Below are 14569 nucleotides of genomic sequence, written 5' to 3'. Positions count from 1 at the left end.
TTTCTGATGTATAAATCCTGCTTTAACTTTCCATTTCAGGTTATCAGAGGCAGCTGAATTACAAGCACCTGGATGGCTCTTACAGCACATTTGGGGAGCATTACAGGCAGCCGGGGAATACCTGGTGAGATTTCTTGCCAGTCACACCTCCCCTAAACCTCCTCTGTTATATAGTTATAAAGGAAGTGTTAAATTTTAGTCAACTGGTGATGCTGTTAAAGGCCTGAGGGCTCGCTGGAGCTTTCACAGTCCCTTGGCATATCACACCAAAGGGAATAGGCTTCATCAGCCTGCTGTGTATAAAAAGCACCTGTTCCCACTGGCCCTGAGGAGAGAGAGAACTGAAGAGACAAAGGGGATGGGATGGTTTCAGATCATTTTTGAAAAAAGATGAAGAGATCCAGGGGAGGCTGTTCCAGACAGGGAGCTGCAGAGGGGAGACTCTCATACCCGTAGTGGTGGAACTGGGTTAGAGGTAGAGAGCAACCTGGTGCTAGATAGGACCATAGGAATTGCTATGCCATCAATCGCCCATTATCAAGATCATTAATAGGTATATTAAACAACACCAGTCCTAGTACTGAACCTCGCAGCACCCCACTGTTAGCCTTGTGCTATGATGGATTTGATCATTTAATTCTAGTCTTTGTTTTCTGTCCCTGAACCAATTTCTGATCCACGACAACACTTTGACCCTCATCCCATGATTATTCAATTCATTTAGACTTTCCAAAAGGCTTTCGAGAAGGTCTGTCATAAGAGACTACTGAAGAAATTATGTCAATCAATTCTCTTTCATTCAGCACTTTATTGACATGTTCAGGGAATTCTAAGAGATTAGTGAGACACAATTTTCCTTTGCAGAAGCCATGCTGCTTAGACCCCATCAGATCATGATCTTCTGAATCTTTTATTATGCTATTTTTAATTGTCATTTTGACTAGTTTACTAAGTACAGGCAAACTGGTGTATAACTCCTTGGAACACCCATGGAGCCCTGTTTAAATATAGATTCAACATTTGCAACCCTGCGACCCTCTGCTATAAGAGCTGTATTTAGCATGAAGAGGGCTCCTAAGTTTGAGAGACTGGTTGTGTCCAGGGAGGATTTTATAAACAGGAAGAGAGAGCTTAAACTGGATCCTGAAATCAGTGTGAAGGAGACTGTGGAGGTGGGTGAAGGTGGAGGCAATGTATTCATGCTCTCTGCCCCATGGCCACCAGCTCTCTGGCCCCTGCTGCTTCCCCTCAGGCTGGCGATGCCCCAGGACCCCATCCCCTCCAGCAAGCACAGGGCATGGGAGGGAGCTCTCACCGCTGTCCGCACTCTGTCGCAGGCTGACGGCCTTCGTCCTCAAGTCCTTCGCGCAGGCCCGCTCTCACATCTTCATCGAGGAGAAGCACATCCAGGACGCCCTGTCCTGGCTCGCTGGCAAGCAGAAGGAAAACGGCTGCTTCCACAGCTCTGGGACGCTCCTGAACAATGCCATAAAGGTGACGTATCTGCCCAGCTGGCTTCCCATGGGACCGATACAGGACTTCAGTGACATGGAGAGAGCTACAACTCCGCATGGGAACAGCTCAGACACTTCAGCACATGGGGCCAGGGTGGGAGGAGCAGGGGATGACATGGGCCTGGGAACTACCCTGGAGATACAGATGGGCAGATACTGTACTGTATGTGGGACCTACTATGGGGAGGAGAAAGGAGAGGGCAGATACATGGTAACTACCATGGGAGGTAAATGGGGACAGAAATGCAGAGTGTGTCTACACGGCAGCTGGGAGTGTACTTCCTAGCACAGGTAGACAGCCATGAAAATAGCAGTGTGGCCATGGCAGCTCAGGCTAGTTGCCCAAGTACATACTCCAATCTTGAGCATGACTGTATTTGGGCAGCTAGCCAGAGCTGCCACCCATGGCCACACTGCCTTTGTTAGTGTACCAGCTTGGGCGGAGCTGGTGTGTGCATGTCTCACGTTCTCCGCTGCAGTGTAGACATACCCATTTGTGAGAGCTATCATGGGGCATGGCAAGAGTGGGCAGATAAAGGGCATGAGGATGTAGTATGTAGAGGGCCCAGCGGGGAAAGGCTTTAGGTGCTGCGTGGGGTTAATGTGTCTCTCTCTGTGGTTCCCTGCAGGGTGGGGTGGACGATGAGGTCACGCTCTCTGCCTACATCACCATCGCGCTGCTAGAGATTCCTCTGCCCATCACTGTACGTATCCACACGCACAAAGTCCCCTTCATGAGTTCCCCTGGGTCAGCAGCCTCCCCTCTCCCCCACTCCCTATACCCATCCGAGTCCTGATAGTGGCAGCCTGCTTCCCTGATAAAGGGACCTCTAAGGAAAGGAGGGAAAAAACCAGTCTGGAAAGGCTTTGGCTCTGGCTCCAGAATGAGACGGTCCCCAGGCCTCAGAAGCAGCTGGGTGTGCAGTACTGGTTCTGGCCGAGCTCTGCTTCTTTGATTGGCTCTTTATTTATTTGTTTTTTTTAATATGCACAATGGAAAAAAAGAATCCCAAATTCATGTCAAAAGAGCTGTAGTGCTCGGTCACTGTCTCCTGTGTGTCTGGCTGCAGCTCAGATGGGTCTGACTGATGGAAGCTTTTCAGCCTGACAGCGTGGCTACTCCCTTCTTCATTATTCCTGTTTGTTTTATATAGTCTCTGTAAACGTACTAGGGGTCTAGTGTTAGGGGGCTTATTCCTTCACCCTCTCACTTCCCTGGTCCTTCTTGCATGAACAGAGAGCAGCAATACCCAAAGTCCAAAGGTGCAAACAATTTGATGTTTATTGGGGTAAACTTCCAGCAAGCATGATTCCAGTTTCCTTCTTCAGTGTCCCCCTTCCCAGCTCTGATACCACAGATCCTTGCCTGTGTCCCTGTTCCCATTCCCTGTTCCCATTCCCCCCCAGCGAAACATGATTCTAATTCCCCCACCCCCAGTCCCTGTTCCCATCCCCCCCTTACTTCCTGATTGACTGCAGACTATATAGTAAAACTTGAGTTCTGCTTAGCTATACCTTAACCAATCATTTTACTGAAATTTAACTAACCAATAATATAAATAAAATATGTAGAGATATACCTAGCTCATAGAGCTGGAAAGGAACATCGAGTCCAGCCCCCTGCCTTCACTAGCAGGACCAAGTACTGATTTTACCCTAGATCCCTAAGTGGCCCCCTCAAGGATCAAACTATAACCCTGGCTTTAGTAGGCCAATGCTCAAACCACTGAGCTATCTACTTATCCTAACATATTGTAACATGGTTATTTAACCAATTACACTGCTCTACAGCCAAAATGCTTCTGAAATAAATGTAGTCAAACTTTACTAATTCGGGGTCACTGAGAACGAAAATGATGCTTAAAATTGTTGATTGACTCTAGTTTTCAAGATATGCTATTGGGTCAGTATATACGACCCTTGACTTGGGAATGGCAGAGAATAAGTGAGTTATAAAGGGAAGGGATCTCAATTTAAACCAGAAATGACTAAAATACATCTTTGACTGGATCTATGAATAAATCTATGACTGGGTTTGGACAGTACTTGCTTTTTAGGCAAAACAATGAATGATGCAATCTGAAGCTGGTATTGCATCATACATGATATGAATTGCATCATGTTATTCCTAGAAGTCATGGATGATGCAATCATAACGAAGCTTACATCACTCTGCTGAACAAATTGCCCTATATCAGCTCTAGAAATCATACAGTGTTGTGCTTTCTTATTTGTCAGTGTTTGATTTTGCAAAGGGACACATTTCTGTTTAGCCAAAGTGAGCAGAGATGCCTCGTACTTGTGTGAACAGTGCAGATAACTTCTGCTATGTTTGTGGTGAAGTGACTTTTGTATCACAAAAGCGCAGTATAACCACTATGATTAAGAAAGCCTATCACCTTTATTTTGGCTGCAAAATTGGAGATCAGGACAAGAGGTGGGCCCCACACATATGCTGCAACACTTGTGCAACAAATCTTCGCCAGTGGTTGAACAGGAAAAGGAAATCTATGCCTTTTGCAGTGCCAATGATTTGGAGAGAGCCAACAGATCATACCAGCAATTGTTACTTCTGCATGGTGCCTCCAGTTGGGAAAGGTGTGTCAAAGAAGAAAAAGTGGACTGTGCATTATCCAAACATTCCATCAGCTATACGCCCAGTACCCCACGGAGAAGGACTGCCGGTTCCTGATGCACCAGAATCATTCTCACTTGAGTCAGACGAGGAAGAGGATGAAACTTCTGGTCCTGAACCATCAATGTCACAGGACCCACATTTTCTCCCATCCTCCTCCTCTGAACCACACCTCATAACACAAGGTGAACTGAATGACCTTGTCAGGGATTTGGAACTACCCAAGAGTAAGGCAGAGCTGTTGGGCTCCAGACTCCAGCAGTGGAATCTCCTGGCAGGTGATGTTAGGGTTTCCATGTTCCGTGACCGTCAAAAGGATCTTGTCCCATTCTTCTTCATGGAAGGTGATCTTGTAGCCTGCAACAACATCGATGGTGTGATGGCAGCCCTCAACATCGTTCACGATCCAGATGAGTGGAGACTGTTCATTGATTCATCGAAGATGAGTCTTAAAGCTGTTTTACTGCATAATGGCAATGTTTTGCCATCAATTCCAGTTGGTCATGCAGTCCATAGGAAGGAAACCTATGACAACATGAAACAACTTTTGAGGTGCATAAACTATGACCAACATCAGTGGCAGCTTTGTGGCGATTTGAAGGTTGTTGCTTTCTTGCTTGGTCTGCAGGCTGGATACACAAAGTACTGCTGTTTTCTCTGCGAATGGGATAATCGTGCAAGAGATTCCCACTACATCAAGAAAGATTGACCACTCTGACAGTCATTGGAGCCTGGGAGGAAAAGTGTTCAGCATCCACCACTTGTTGAATCAAGGAAGATTTTGTTACCACCCTTACACATCAAGCTGGGTCTGATGAAGAACTTTGTCAAGGCCATTGACAAAACACAAGCAGCTTTCAAGTACCTCCGTGGAAAATTTCCAAGGTTAAGTGAAGCTAAGATAAAGGAAGGTGTCTTTGTTGGTCCTCAGATTCGTGAACTTCTTCGAGATGGTGCATTTGACCATGCACTGCGTGGCAAGGAAAAGATGGCATGGAAAGCCTTCCAGTTAGTGGCAATAAATTTTCTCGGAAACAACAAGGCAGACAACTACAGGTTGTTGGTGGAAAACCTCCTCAAGGCATACAAAAGCCTTGGTTGCAACATGTCACTAAAGATACATTTTTTGCACTCTCATCTAGATTTTTTTCCACCGAACTGCGGAGCAGTGAGCGACGAGCACGGTGAGCGATTTCACCAGGACATTGCAACAATGGAGAAACGCTATCAGGGCAAATGGAGCCCATCAATGCTTGCAGACTATTGCTGGACAGTGACAAGAGATGCTCCATTTAATGAATACAAGAGACAAGCCAAGAAGCGCCGAGTAGACACTGAATAGGACTAAACTATGTACATAATAGTTTTTTGCCTTTTGTTTCATAATACATTTTATTTATATAACCCTTTTGCTGATTTTTAAAGTGTTACATAAACAGGACAGGTGAAATATTATCATGTAAAGCAACCATAAACACATGAAAAGACCTAGGTTTACAATTTATGATTAAAACTCTACTATCTACACAATATACATAGACATAAAATGTAAAAACTTAAATATCTTAGAAACAGTAGCCAATCAGTTGTTTTAATTGTCATATTTGAATTCAGCACATCAAAATACATAATAAATAGCACATTTTATCTCTGAAGCAGACGACTTCTCAAAAATTGTAGACCAGTGTAATTACAAGCAGCATCTAAACACCACAGTACTCCCATGGATTTCAGTGGAACTATCCTCATGCTTAAAATTAGGCAAATGCTTAAGTAGCTTCTTGAAATGGGGCATAAGGTTGAATGGAGCTCTCTGAAAGGGCCTTTCTGGAAATCATTCCTGTTGGTCACAATCCAGTTTAGCTAGGTCTGTTCTACTCCCCCAGTATTGCAGAATAACCTGAAACAGCATGAGAAATGGGTCTCCTGTTAATAAAATAATACGATCATAATTATTAACCATCCCAGAATGGCCCAGTGGTTAGGCACTTACATGGGTTGTGGGAGACTGAGGTTCATATGCCTACTGTGAATCAGGCAGAAAGGGGATTTCTCCCACATCCTACATGAGTGCCCTAATCCCGGGGCTGTTTTGGGGAGCAGGTCTTTCTCTCTCTTTGCTTTTCATGAAAAATTGTGAAAGGTCTCAGATTTCGTTCTGCATTGGAAATGAAAAAAAATTCCCAAATATCAACCTTTTTCACAATACTAGAGTGTTTTCCAGGCAGGCCTAGCTTTAAGCTTGTTCTCTGAAACTGGGGGCTAGAAACTTTCTGTGCATTTAATAAATAAATACACAAAAAGAAGCTGAATTTCTCATGTAAGCTCCTGATTGCAGCAGCTGAGGATCTAGGAGAAATACCAAATATCACAAGACTTCCAATGAAATGGCGAGAATTGGAAACACTAAGTGTGTGCTGCTCTGATTGAGAGGAGAATCAGGCCTTAGGAACTTTTCCATTCTGGCACTTCTGAGATTAATCATGGAGCCCATAACTCCACAAGTTGACTTTATCTTTGGTGCACAAAGGACACCTTCATCTCCTGTCTAATTATGGGCAGACATTTATTATGTACAATAGCTGCTGCTTGAAAGCACTACTTGCTACCTACTTGCCATTGGAGGGGATTAATGGCCTTTTTTAATTGTCCCACACTCTTCCAGCTATTGTTTAGGTAGTACTGATAGGATTTGTGTGTTCAAGTCCACCAAGAAAACTTAGACTTGTATCTTGTTTTATTCCCATATAATGCAAAACTAGAAGAGGGCTGCTAGCTTGTCAGAGCCTCTGGTAACAGTATGATAGTACACCTCTACCCCAATATAACGCTGTCCTCAGGAGCCAAAAAATCTTACCGCGTTATAGGTGAAACCACGTTATATTGAACTTGCTTTGATCCGCAAGAGTGCACAGCCCTGCCCCCCCGGAACACTGCTTTACCATGTTATATCCGAATTTGTGTTATATTGGGTCACATTATATCGGGGTAGAGGTGTATTCAAGAAATGAAAAGGGAATAAGTAACCCTGTTCACTAAGTACCAGTATTATGAAGGACCCTAGTCTAGTAGCTAAAGTGCAGATTTAGAAATTCAGGATATCTGGCACTAACCTGATGTGTCATCTTGGGCACATAGCCTCTGTGCCTCAGTTTCCCTGTCAAGTGTATTACTGTTTCACAGAAGTGTCATGAGATTTAATTGAAGTTTATAAAGCTCTTTGAGGCCTCAGATGGTAAGCACTATGGAATGGCACAGCATTATGATTAAAAGGGGGTGGGAATCATGCAGTTTAATGTAAAACTAACTAACTTATACATGCACAGGACCAAAAATGTTTGGAACACTTGGATGCTTTTCTGATGTTGAGCCGAACCTTTTGAACTTCATCCAGCACTCCCGGTCATGCTTCTGACATGCCTCCTAGCTGATTCTATGGAGATTTCCTTGCATTTTATAGAGAATGTCTCCTCTCAGATGGTGTTTCATATTCTCATGACTTCAGTCTGCTTGTTCTGAAATACCAGCATGCCTGCCGGTCATTCTTATACACTGTAGTGACTCAGTAATGCTGTTCTCTAGCGGGTATGGCATTTCCTTCTGTTTCTCAGGGATATGGTGTCAGCGTTTCTGTCCCAAATTTACATGTCTTGAAAGTCTATTTCCTCATCAATTGTCGAGTCCCATCTGCCCTTTTCTCCCCCCTCCCATAAACCCTCTTTTTCCTTTGTGATGTCCCTTCCAATCCCCTTAAACAGGACACACATGGAACTCACTTGAGGCTGATGGCAAAGGACAGGGATGCAGCCATTAAATGAAAGCAGTTTCCTAAACAAATAGGAAATAGCTCCAATTTTATTTTACTAGTGCAACTTGGCTTGTTTTTTAAAAAGCTGCTTTTTCATTGTTTAATGGTACATTAAAGAATTTTCTTTTAGGTATATGAGTAGATTCTTTGTATTGTGCTAGTGAGTTACAGCTGGGGATAGTAAAGTGCTTTACAAGCGCTGGGTAAGGCCCAACCTTGGTGTGCCTCTGTTGCCTTCAGGAGATTCCAGTGAGAGGCACCTTGGATGCAGAGTGCGCCTGCTTATGCTAGAGCTGAAACTGATGCTTTGATTAAACTCACAACACCCCTGTATTTATGATTATACCCAGTTAGGGCTCACTAGAACAGGAAATGTAGGTGAATCCAATTCTGCATTAATGAGTGCTCAGACACCGAGCTACTCTGATCTAGTAGCATGACTCAGGCCTAACATGGAACATATAACTAAGTATATTAAGAATCCTTCCTAAGCCAGTGTCTCCTTAGATGTGCTCTGTGAAGTTGGCTGGCCAGGGACCAGCTCATGCGAAAGCTCCAAGCCAATTCACTTGTGTATTAGTATAGATTAAAGTGGTAGTTGTGTAAGCAATGTATTTGGTGTTTAAACTTAATAAAAACTATGGGATATAACGTGCATCATTTTCACTTATCTGTATGCTGTTATAATGCAATAGCAAATATTTACATTGTGCATACCCTATAACTAAATAACCCATCAAACAAGAAAGAATCCTCGTGGGATGCAAATGAAGAACTTTAGCAGGAAAGTGCTGATTTGTGCACATTTGAAGGCAGATGGTCATTGTGTGTGGTGACCAGAAATCAAAAAAAGAATAAATGTGCCTCTCTCTCTCAGCCAATCAAAGTAAAAGACCACATGGGTAGTGACCCTGTCAGCTTGTTTTCTATGAGAAGAAGCTATAAGAATGGATTCAGAGAAAGATCCTGCATCTCTGGACTGTCTGAAACCTTACAAGGAAAGGATGGGTACTGGATGTAAAGCAGAGATGCCCAAAGACCATGTGGTACCCTGATAAGACTTTGGGGACACTGGCAATTTACTATATTTCTGACACCATTTAGAATTATAGAGACTGTTTATGGGTAAATATATTTTACCTGCTTTAACCTCTCAATAGCTTTCATTTCCTTTTCTTAGCTAATAAACCTATAGTTAGTTTACTATAGAATTGGCTACCAGCATTATCTCTGGTGTGAGATCTAGAATGCAATTTGATCTGGGTGAGTGACTGGTCTCTTGGGTCTCTGAGTAACCTGGGATATTTGTGATGTTCTTTGGGGGGTGGGGGGAGGTATAAGTGAGCATTTATAACTAAGGGTATGTCTACACTACGGGATTAATCCGAATTTAGATAATTCGAATTTGGGAAACAGGTTGTGTAAATTCGATTGTGCGCGGCCACACTAAGCACCTTAATTCGGTTTTTAACCACATTAATTCGGTGGTGTGTGGCCACACTACCCCATTAATTTAAACACAGTAATTCGGTGGTGTGCGGCCACACTAAGCCTAATTCGAATTAACAAAATCGATTTAGGCGCTACTCCGCTCGTCGAGGTGGAGTACAGAAATCGATTTTAAGTGCCCTTTAATTCGAATTAACTGGCTCTGTAGTGTGGACGGGTGAAGGGTTAATTCGGATTAACGCAGCTAAATCCGAATTAAAGTCGTAGTGTAGACCAGGCCTAAGTTCAGTTTGTCTAGGTGGCAGGATAGAGTGGAGAGTCGAATGGCACTGTCTGTGACTCCATGGTAAGACTGTTTATAGTGATCCAGGAGTTCACATTTGGTTTTGACTTGGTGAAATTTAATTACAGAACAACCACCAGTTTGGGATGTCTGTCCTGTTTTTGACAGTCTGCCCTGAGAGAGCCACTCCAGACAGTGTGACATATTCATTCCTTATACACCTCCGCTCCTCTTACATTCTGTGTACTTGTGAATAAGGGAATGATGTACAAAGGCTACTGCTCAGTGAAGGAGCATTCCACCTAGTGTTTCACCTTGCATGAACACATAAGTACTCCACTCACCATGGTGCTGGAATGTACAAACTTTGTGCATACTGTACATGTTCTTGCAGCATCAAGACTTTTATGTATTGATAAACTGAGGCAGAGAGGGAATAGGTGAAGTCACGCAATGAGTCAGTAACAGAGACACTGAAATAAAGCCTCACAGTCCAGTCTTCTTTTTTACCCCACAGAAAACCCTGTTTTATATGTCTCATTCCTTGAAAAGCATATTGTGAGAGAATGAAACAGCTGATTTAGAAAAGAAGCAATTTAGCACATTTACATTCCCTGGAATATGCACATAAACATGGAATAGTCTATACTTAGATAAGATTTAAGTGGGGTCACCTGGTTTTAAATTTATGCTTGAATAATTACATGCATTTTAAAAAACCTTATGCCAACATTTTCAAACCTGGGTGGTTAAACATAGGCTCCTAAAATCTATATTTAGGCTTGTAGGAATTGGATTACTCACATATAAAAGTTCCGAGGAGCCACATATCCTATTAAAGTCAGTGTGAGCTCAGAACTTAGCAGGTCATTTTTATGTAGGTGCCTAACTTAAGGCATCTATATTTGTAAATGTTCTTGTCAAGCTTGTGTTAAGGTTTGCAACAGAGAGAGAGACTGAGAGTATGTGTGTGTGTATACCTAGCCAGCAACAGGTGTTTATTGTCCACCCTCTCCTTCAACAAACCTAACTATTAACTCAATCAAAAGAGTTGATTCGTTGTATGTGTGAAGGCTAACTGGTGTATTTAACTATGAAACTGTGATGCTTTTGGTTCAAGTGTACTGCACCTTTAAATTTTGAAGAATTCTGCCTATGTTGCAGAGTGAATGGCCATTATGCTGCAAACTATAATAGAGTAAACCTAGACACATTGTGCTCTTCCCCGGGATACTTGACTTTGGTCTTTCTTGTTTCTCTTAATCATTTTAGACTGAAAGTATCCACTGTGTTCTTTGCTTTAGTATTAATCTTAGAAACATCCCAACACAATCCAGATTTAAAAGAAGTGAATTTTTAAAAGTACAGATGGGTAGTTAAAAACAGATGTGACAACCACAAGATTCTTCCAGACCTAATGTATTAGTCCCTTTTTCAAAAGAAATGTGCTTAGAAACCTAACTCTCACTGAAAGTCTCTCTGAAGTGCTGTCTCTTTTCAAAATGGGACTGAGGATCCCAAGTCACTTTGGTGCTTCTGAAAATGTTACCCAAAAGCTACTGTGGTCAGTGGGCGTCTCACCCATGTAAGTTCTGTGCAAGCCCTATTTTCAAAATAAACTTATTTAGGAGCATAATTCTCACTGAAAGTCACTGGGATTTACACTGAATAGCCCAAGTCTCTCTTGAAAAAAGGACTTAGGCACTTTTGAAAATTTTACCCTTTGTCTGAATAAAGACTCCAGTAGCAAACAAAAAAAGGGGGTGAGGGGAGTAGGCCTAAACATGTTCCCATTGCCATCAATGGTAAGGAGAACAGATTGGCTGAATCAGCTACAATTTACATAATATGTTACCACTAATTTGGCAGTCAAAGGCAAGTCAGTCTGTAACTATATTGGGCCATATTCCTATTTCCTATCTCTTCATTGAGACTAGTGGAAGTTACATCAGGGCTGTATTCAGCTCATCCATTAATGTTTTCTTTGCCCCAAATGTTGAATGTATTTTCCCCTCTCAAATTGATTTTTTTGATCTACACCTTTTTAAAATAATAGCAAAAAGTTTCCATCAAGATCTATTTTCTGCTTTTCTATCTGAACCTGTGTGGCATTCGTACTACGGTCATCAAAATGCCTTTTCCTCCATGCTGTCGAACAATTCTGTTCCCAATTAGATCAAAGTTGAATCCATCTGTTTCCCAATATTACCCTCCTGGATTTATACCCCATGAATTCCTTGACTAACACCTCCTTCTCCGGTAAGATTTTTCCTTCTGCTTCATAATTGGGGCTGTGTGTGTGCATGGCACATCTGGATACCGTTGGGTGCAGTGTCACCAAACCGACTTTTCCCATTACCCATATTCTGCTCCCATTGTTCTGGTCTCACGTTGCCCCTTTCTCTGTGCCAGATGCTGCTTCATTCTGGTTCTGACTTGATATTTAATCAGTTCTACTTTCTGCATCTTGTACTGCCACAGCTGTCTTTTGATCTTGCTGCCCCTTTCCCTCCCAGCCCCCACCCCTTAAGTTTTGATCTAGTTCCAAAGTTTCATTATCTAATTGATTTGTTCTGGTAAACCTTTTAATTTCTTCCTCTCTTTTAATAGGTCTTAAGAGGATTGTTTTCTCACTTTGGAGCTTAGTGATGGCTGCTTTTCCCATTTTATTTATACAGGCTGCCAATCAGGCACTTCTACCAGACTTCCAACTGGGTCTCCCAGCAGTAGCCATTCAATTCATGGTTGTTAGCTGGCCTTTCCCAGTAGTTGCTTGGCTTAGAACCAAGAAAATAAGTGTGTTCAAATGCTTCATATGATGATCTGCCATTGACATCATGAGACAATTACCAACTTGCTCTGGATGTTTTCACCCTAGAATGCTGGGTCTCTTCAGACTTCGCTTGGCAGTGGTTAATTTTGTTTCAGGACAGTCTTTGTGAAAGCTATTATAGATGTCACATTTCCTGCTATAAAAAACTTGATAAATCACCTTCTTGCAGACATGTATCATCCAGAAGATGAAAGAACCTTGCACCTTCTTGCTCCAGCTAATGATACAGTAGTCTCAGAGGGCCTGATTCTACAGTTTATACTCATTTGTCAAATTGTCCCATTTATTTTAACAGAAATACTCAATGAGGCTGGTTGGTCTTGTGGTTAAGGCACTGGACTGGAGATCCGGTTTTGACTCCTGTTTCTGCCACAGACCTCCTAGGACAAATCACTTAATCTCTGTGCCTCAACTTTCCACGTGTAAAACAGATAATAGTGCTTCCTTGCCTTTAGCTGTCTTGTCTGTTTGGATGGTAAGTTTTGTGGGACTGGGACTGTCTCTTAATGTATGTATGTGCGGTGCCTAACAGAACAGGGGCTTGATCTCATTTGGAACCTCTAAATGCTACTGTCATGCAAATAATTAGAAATAATATCTTATCAGTAAATGCTACTCAAGTGAGTATGGTAGCAGAATAGGGCCGTGAAGAATTGTCTGCAGTTTTGGTTTGATCTCTCTGGATGCATACTTACTTATTTAGGAGTCTTGGTGTTTTCAAAAGTACTTTGCTAGATACATGGATCAAAAATGCTCATAGTGCTATTTTGGCTAATAATATGAAAACAGTATAAGGGAGAAGCAGAGAGTAGTATACTTCAGGATAATTGTATCATGATTTTGTTTTTTTCCAAATTCACATTACTGATAATGTTATAAGTGATGATTATCCATTTTTAGAGATGTTTGGAAAACGGGATCTTCCTTTTGACATCTCAAAACTACTTTCCATTCCGAATAGCAACAAGGTCAAAATATCAAAAAAAATGTCATGAAGTGAAACATTCCAAAAAGTTTGGCATTGGAATGGTCAAAACAGAAAGCTGACATCTTTGATCAAAATATCTCAATAGTTCAAAACGAAATTTTTCATTTAGACTTGACATTTTTAAACCAAGCTTTTCATTTCGATTTTCCTGACTGATAGAACAAGATAATTAATCAAAATTATCAATTTCTTGCAGACTTTTTTTTTAAGGAAACCACATTTTCCAATGGGAAAATATTTCCATTACAAAGTTTAGACTGAAAAACTTCAAATAGCTACTTCTCTTCTTCTCACTCACATGCTATCTGCATTTCTTGGCCCTTATAGTGCCCTTATAATAATTTTGTGAGGTTTGTTTTGTTTTTAAATCCATTAAAGCATTCAAGTCCCACTTATGCCATGGGTTTAGAGGTCTTAAAATGTTGCAAGCACCAATGGTGGCAATGCTATCATCCACTAATATAGACAGATTCTAACATAATACAGTACCAGATGAAATGAAAGGGTCATTCTTCCCAACAAATGTACCTGGACCTGCTCATTTAATTTATTATACAGATATTTTTGTTCATTTGGTAAATAGTTGAGCTGTTCAGATTCCTTTGCTGTTAATTAGTGGTGAATGTTTGAATTCAGCACCAAGTTATCTGAAAGTTTTGCAGTTAGTTGTCTTGTGATATCTTTCCTCCAGAGGGCTGGGAAGATTGAGTGGTTTGAGTGAGCTCTGTTGGAGTTAATTGAAGTGGAAATCTTGGTTAAGCATGCACATGCATACCCAGAAAGATAATGGAGCAAATAATTAAGCAATCAATTTGCAGACAGCTAGAAGAAGATAAGGTGATAAGTAACAGTCAGTATGGATTTGTCAAGAACAAATCATGTCAAACCAACCTAATAGCTTTCTTTGACAGGGTAACAAGCCTTGTGGAAGGGGGGAAGCGGTAGACATGGTATATCTTGACTTTTGTAAGGCTTTTGATACTATCTCATATGACCTTCTCATAAACAAACTAGGGAAATACAATCTAGATGGAGCTAATATAAGGTGGGTGCAGAACT

General features: G+C 41.7%; 1 protein-coding gene across 1 annotated transcript in view; it reads left to right on the top strand.

Annotated features, from left to right (window-relative positions):
- Window positions 1-12306, top strand: part of LOC113406602 (alpha-2-macroglobulin-like) — a 50949-nt gene extending 38643 nt beyond the window's left edge. The window contains exons 2-5 of the mRNA XM_029911666.1: window positions 40-124; window positions 1338-1494; window positions 2144-2262; window positions 12300-12306. Coding sequence (XP_029767526.1) covers window positions 40-124; window positions 1338-1494; window positions 2144-2262; window positions 12300-12306 — 368 coding nt within the window. The remainder of the gene's footprint in view (window positions 1-39; window positions 125-1337; window positions 1495-2143; window positions 2263-12299) is intronic.
- Window positions 12307-14569: the final 2263 nt, after the last annotated feature.

This window comes from Terrapene carolina, unplaced genomic scaffold (genome assembly GCF_002925995.2).
Source record: "Terrapene carolina triunguis isolate 2854851 unplaced genomic scaffold, T_m_triunguis-2.0 Scaffold112, whole genome shotgun sequence".
Lineage (NCBI taxonomy): Eukaryota > Metazoa > Chordata > Testudines > Emydidae > Terrapene > Terrapene triunguis.
This window is presented reverse-complemented; position numbering and strand designations above follow the sequence as displayed.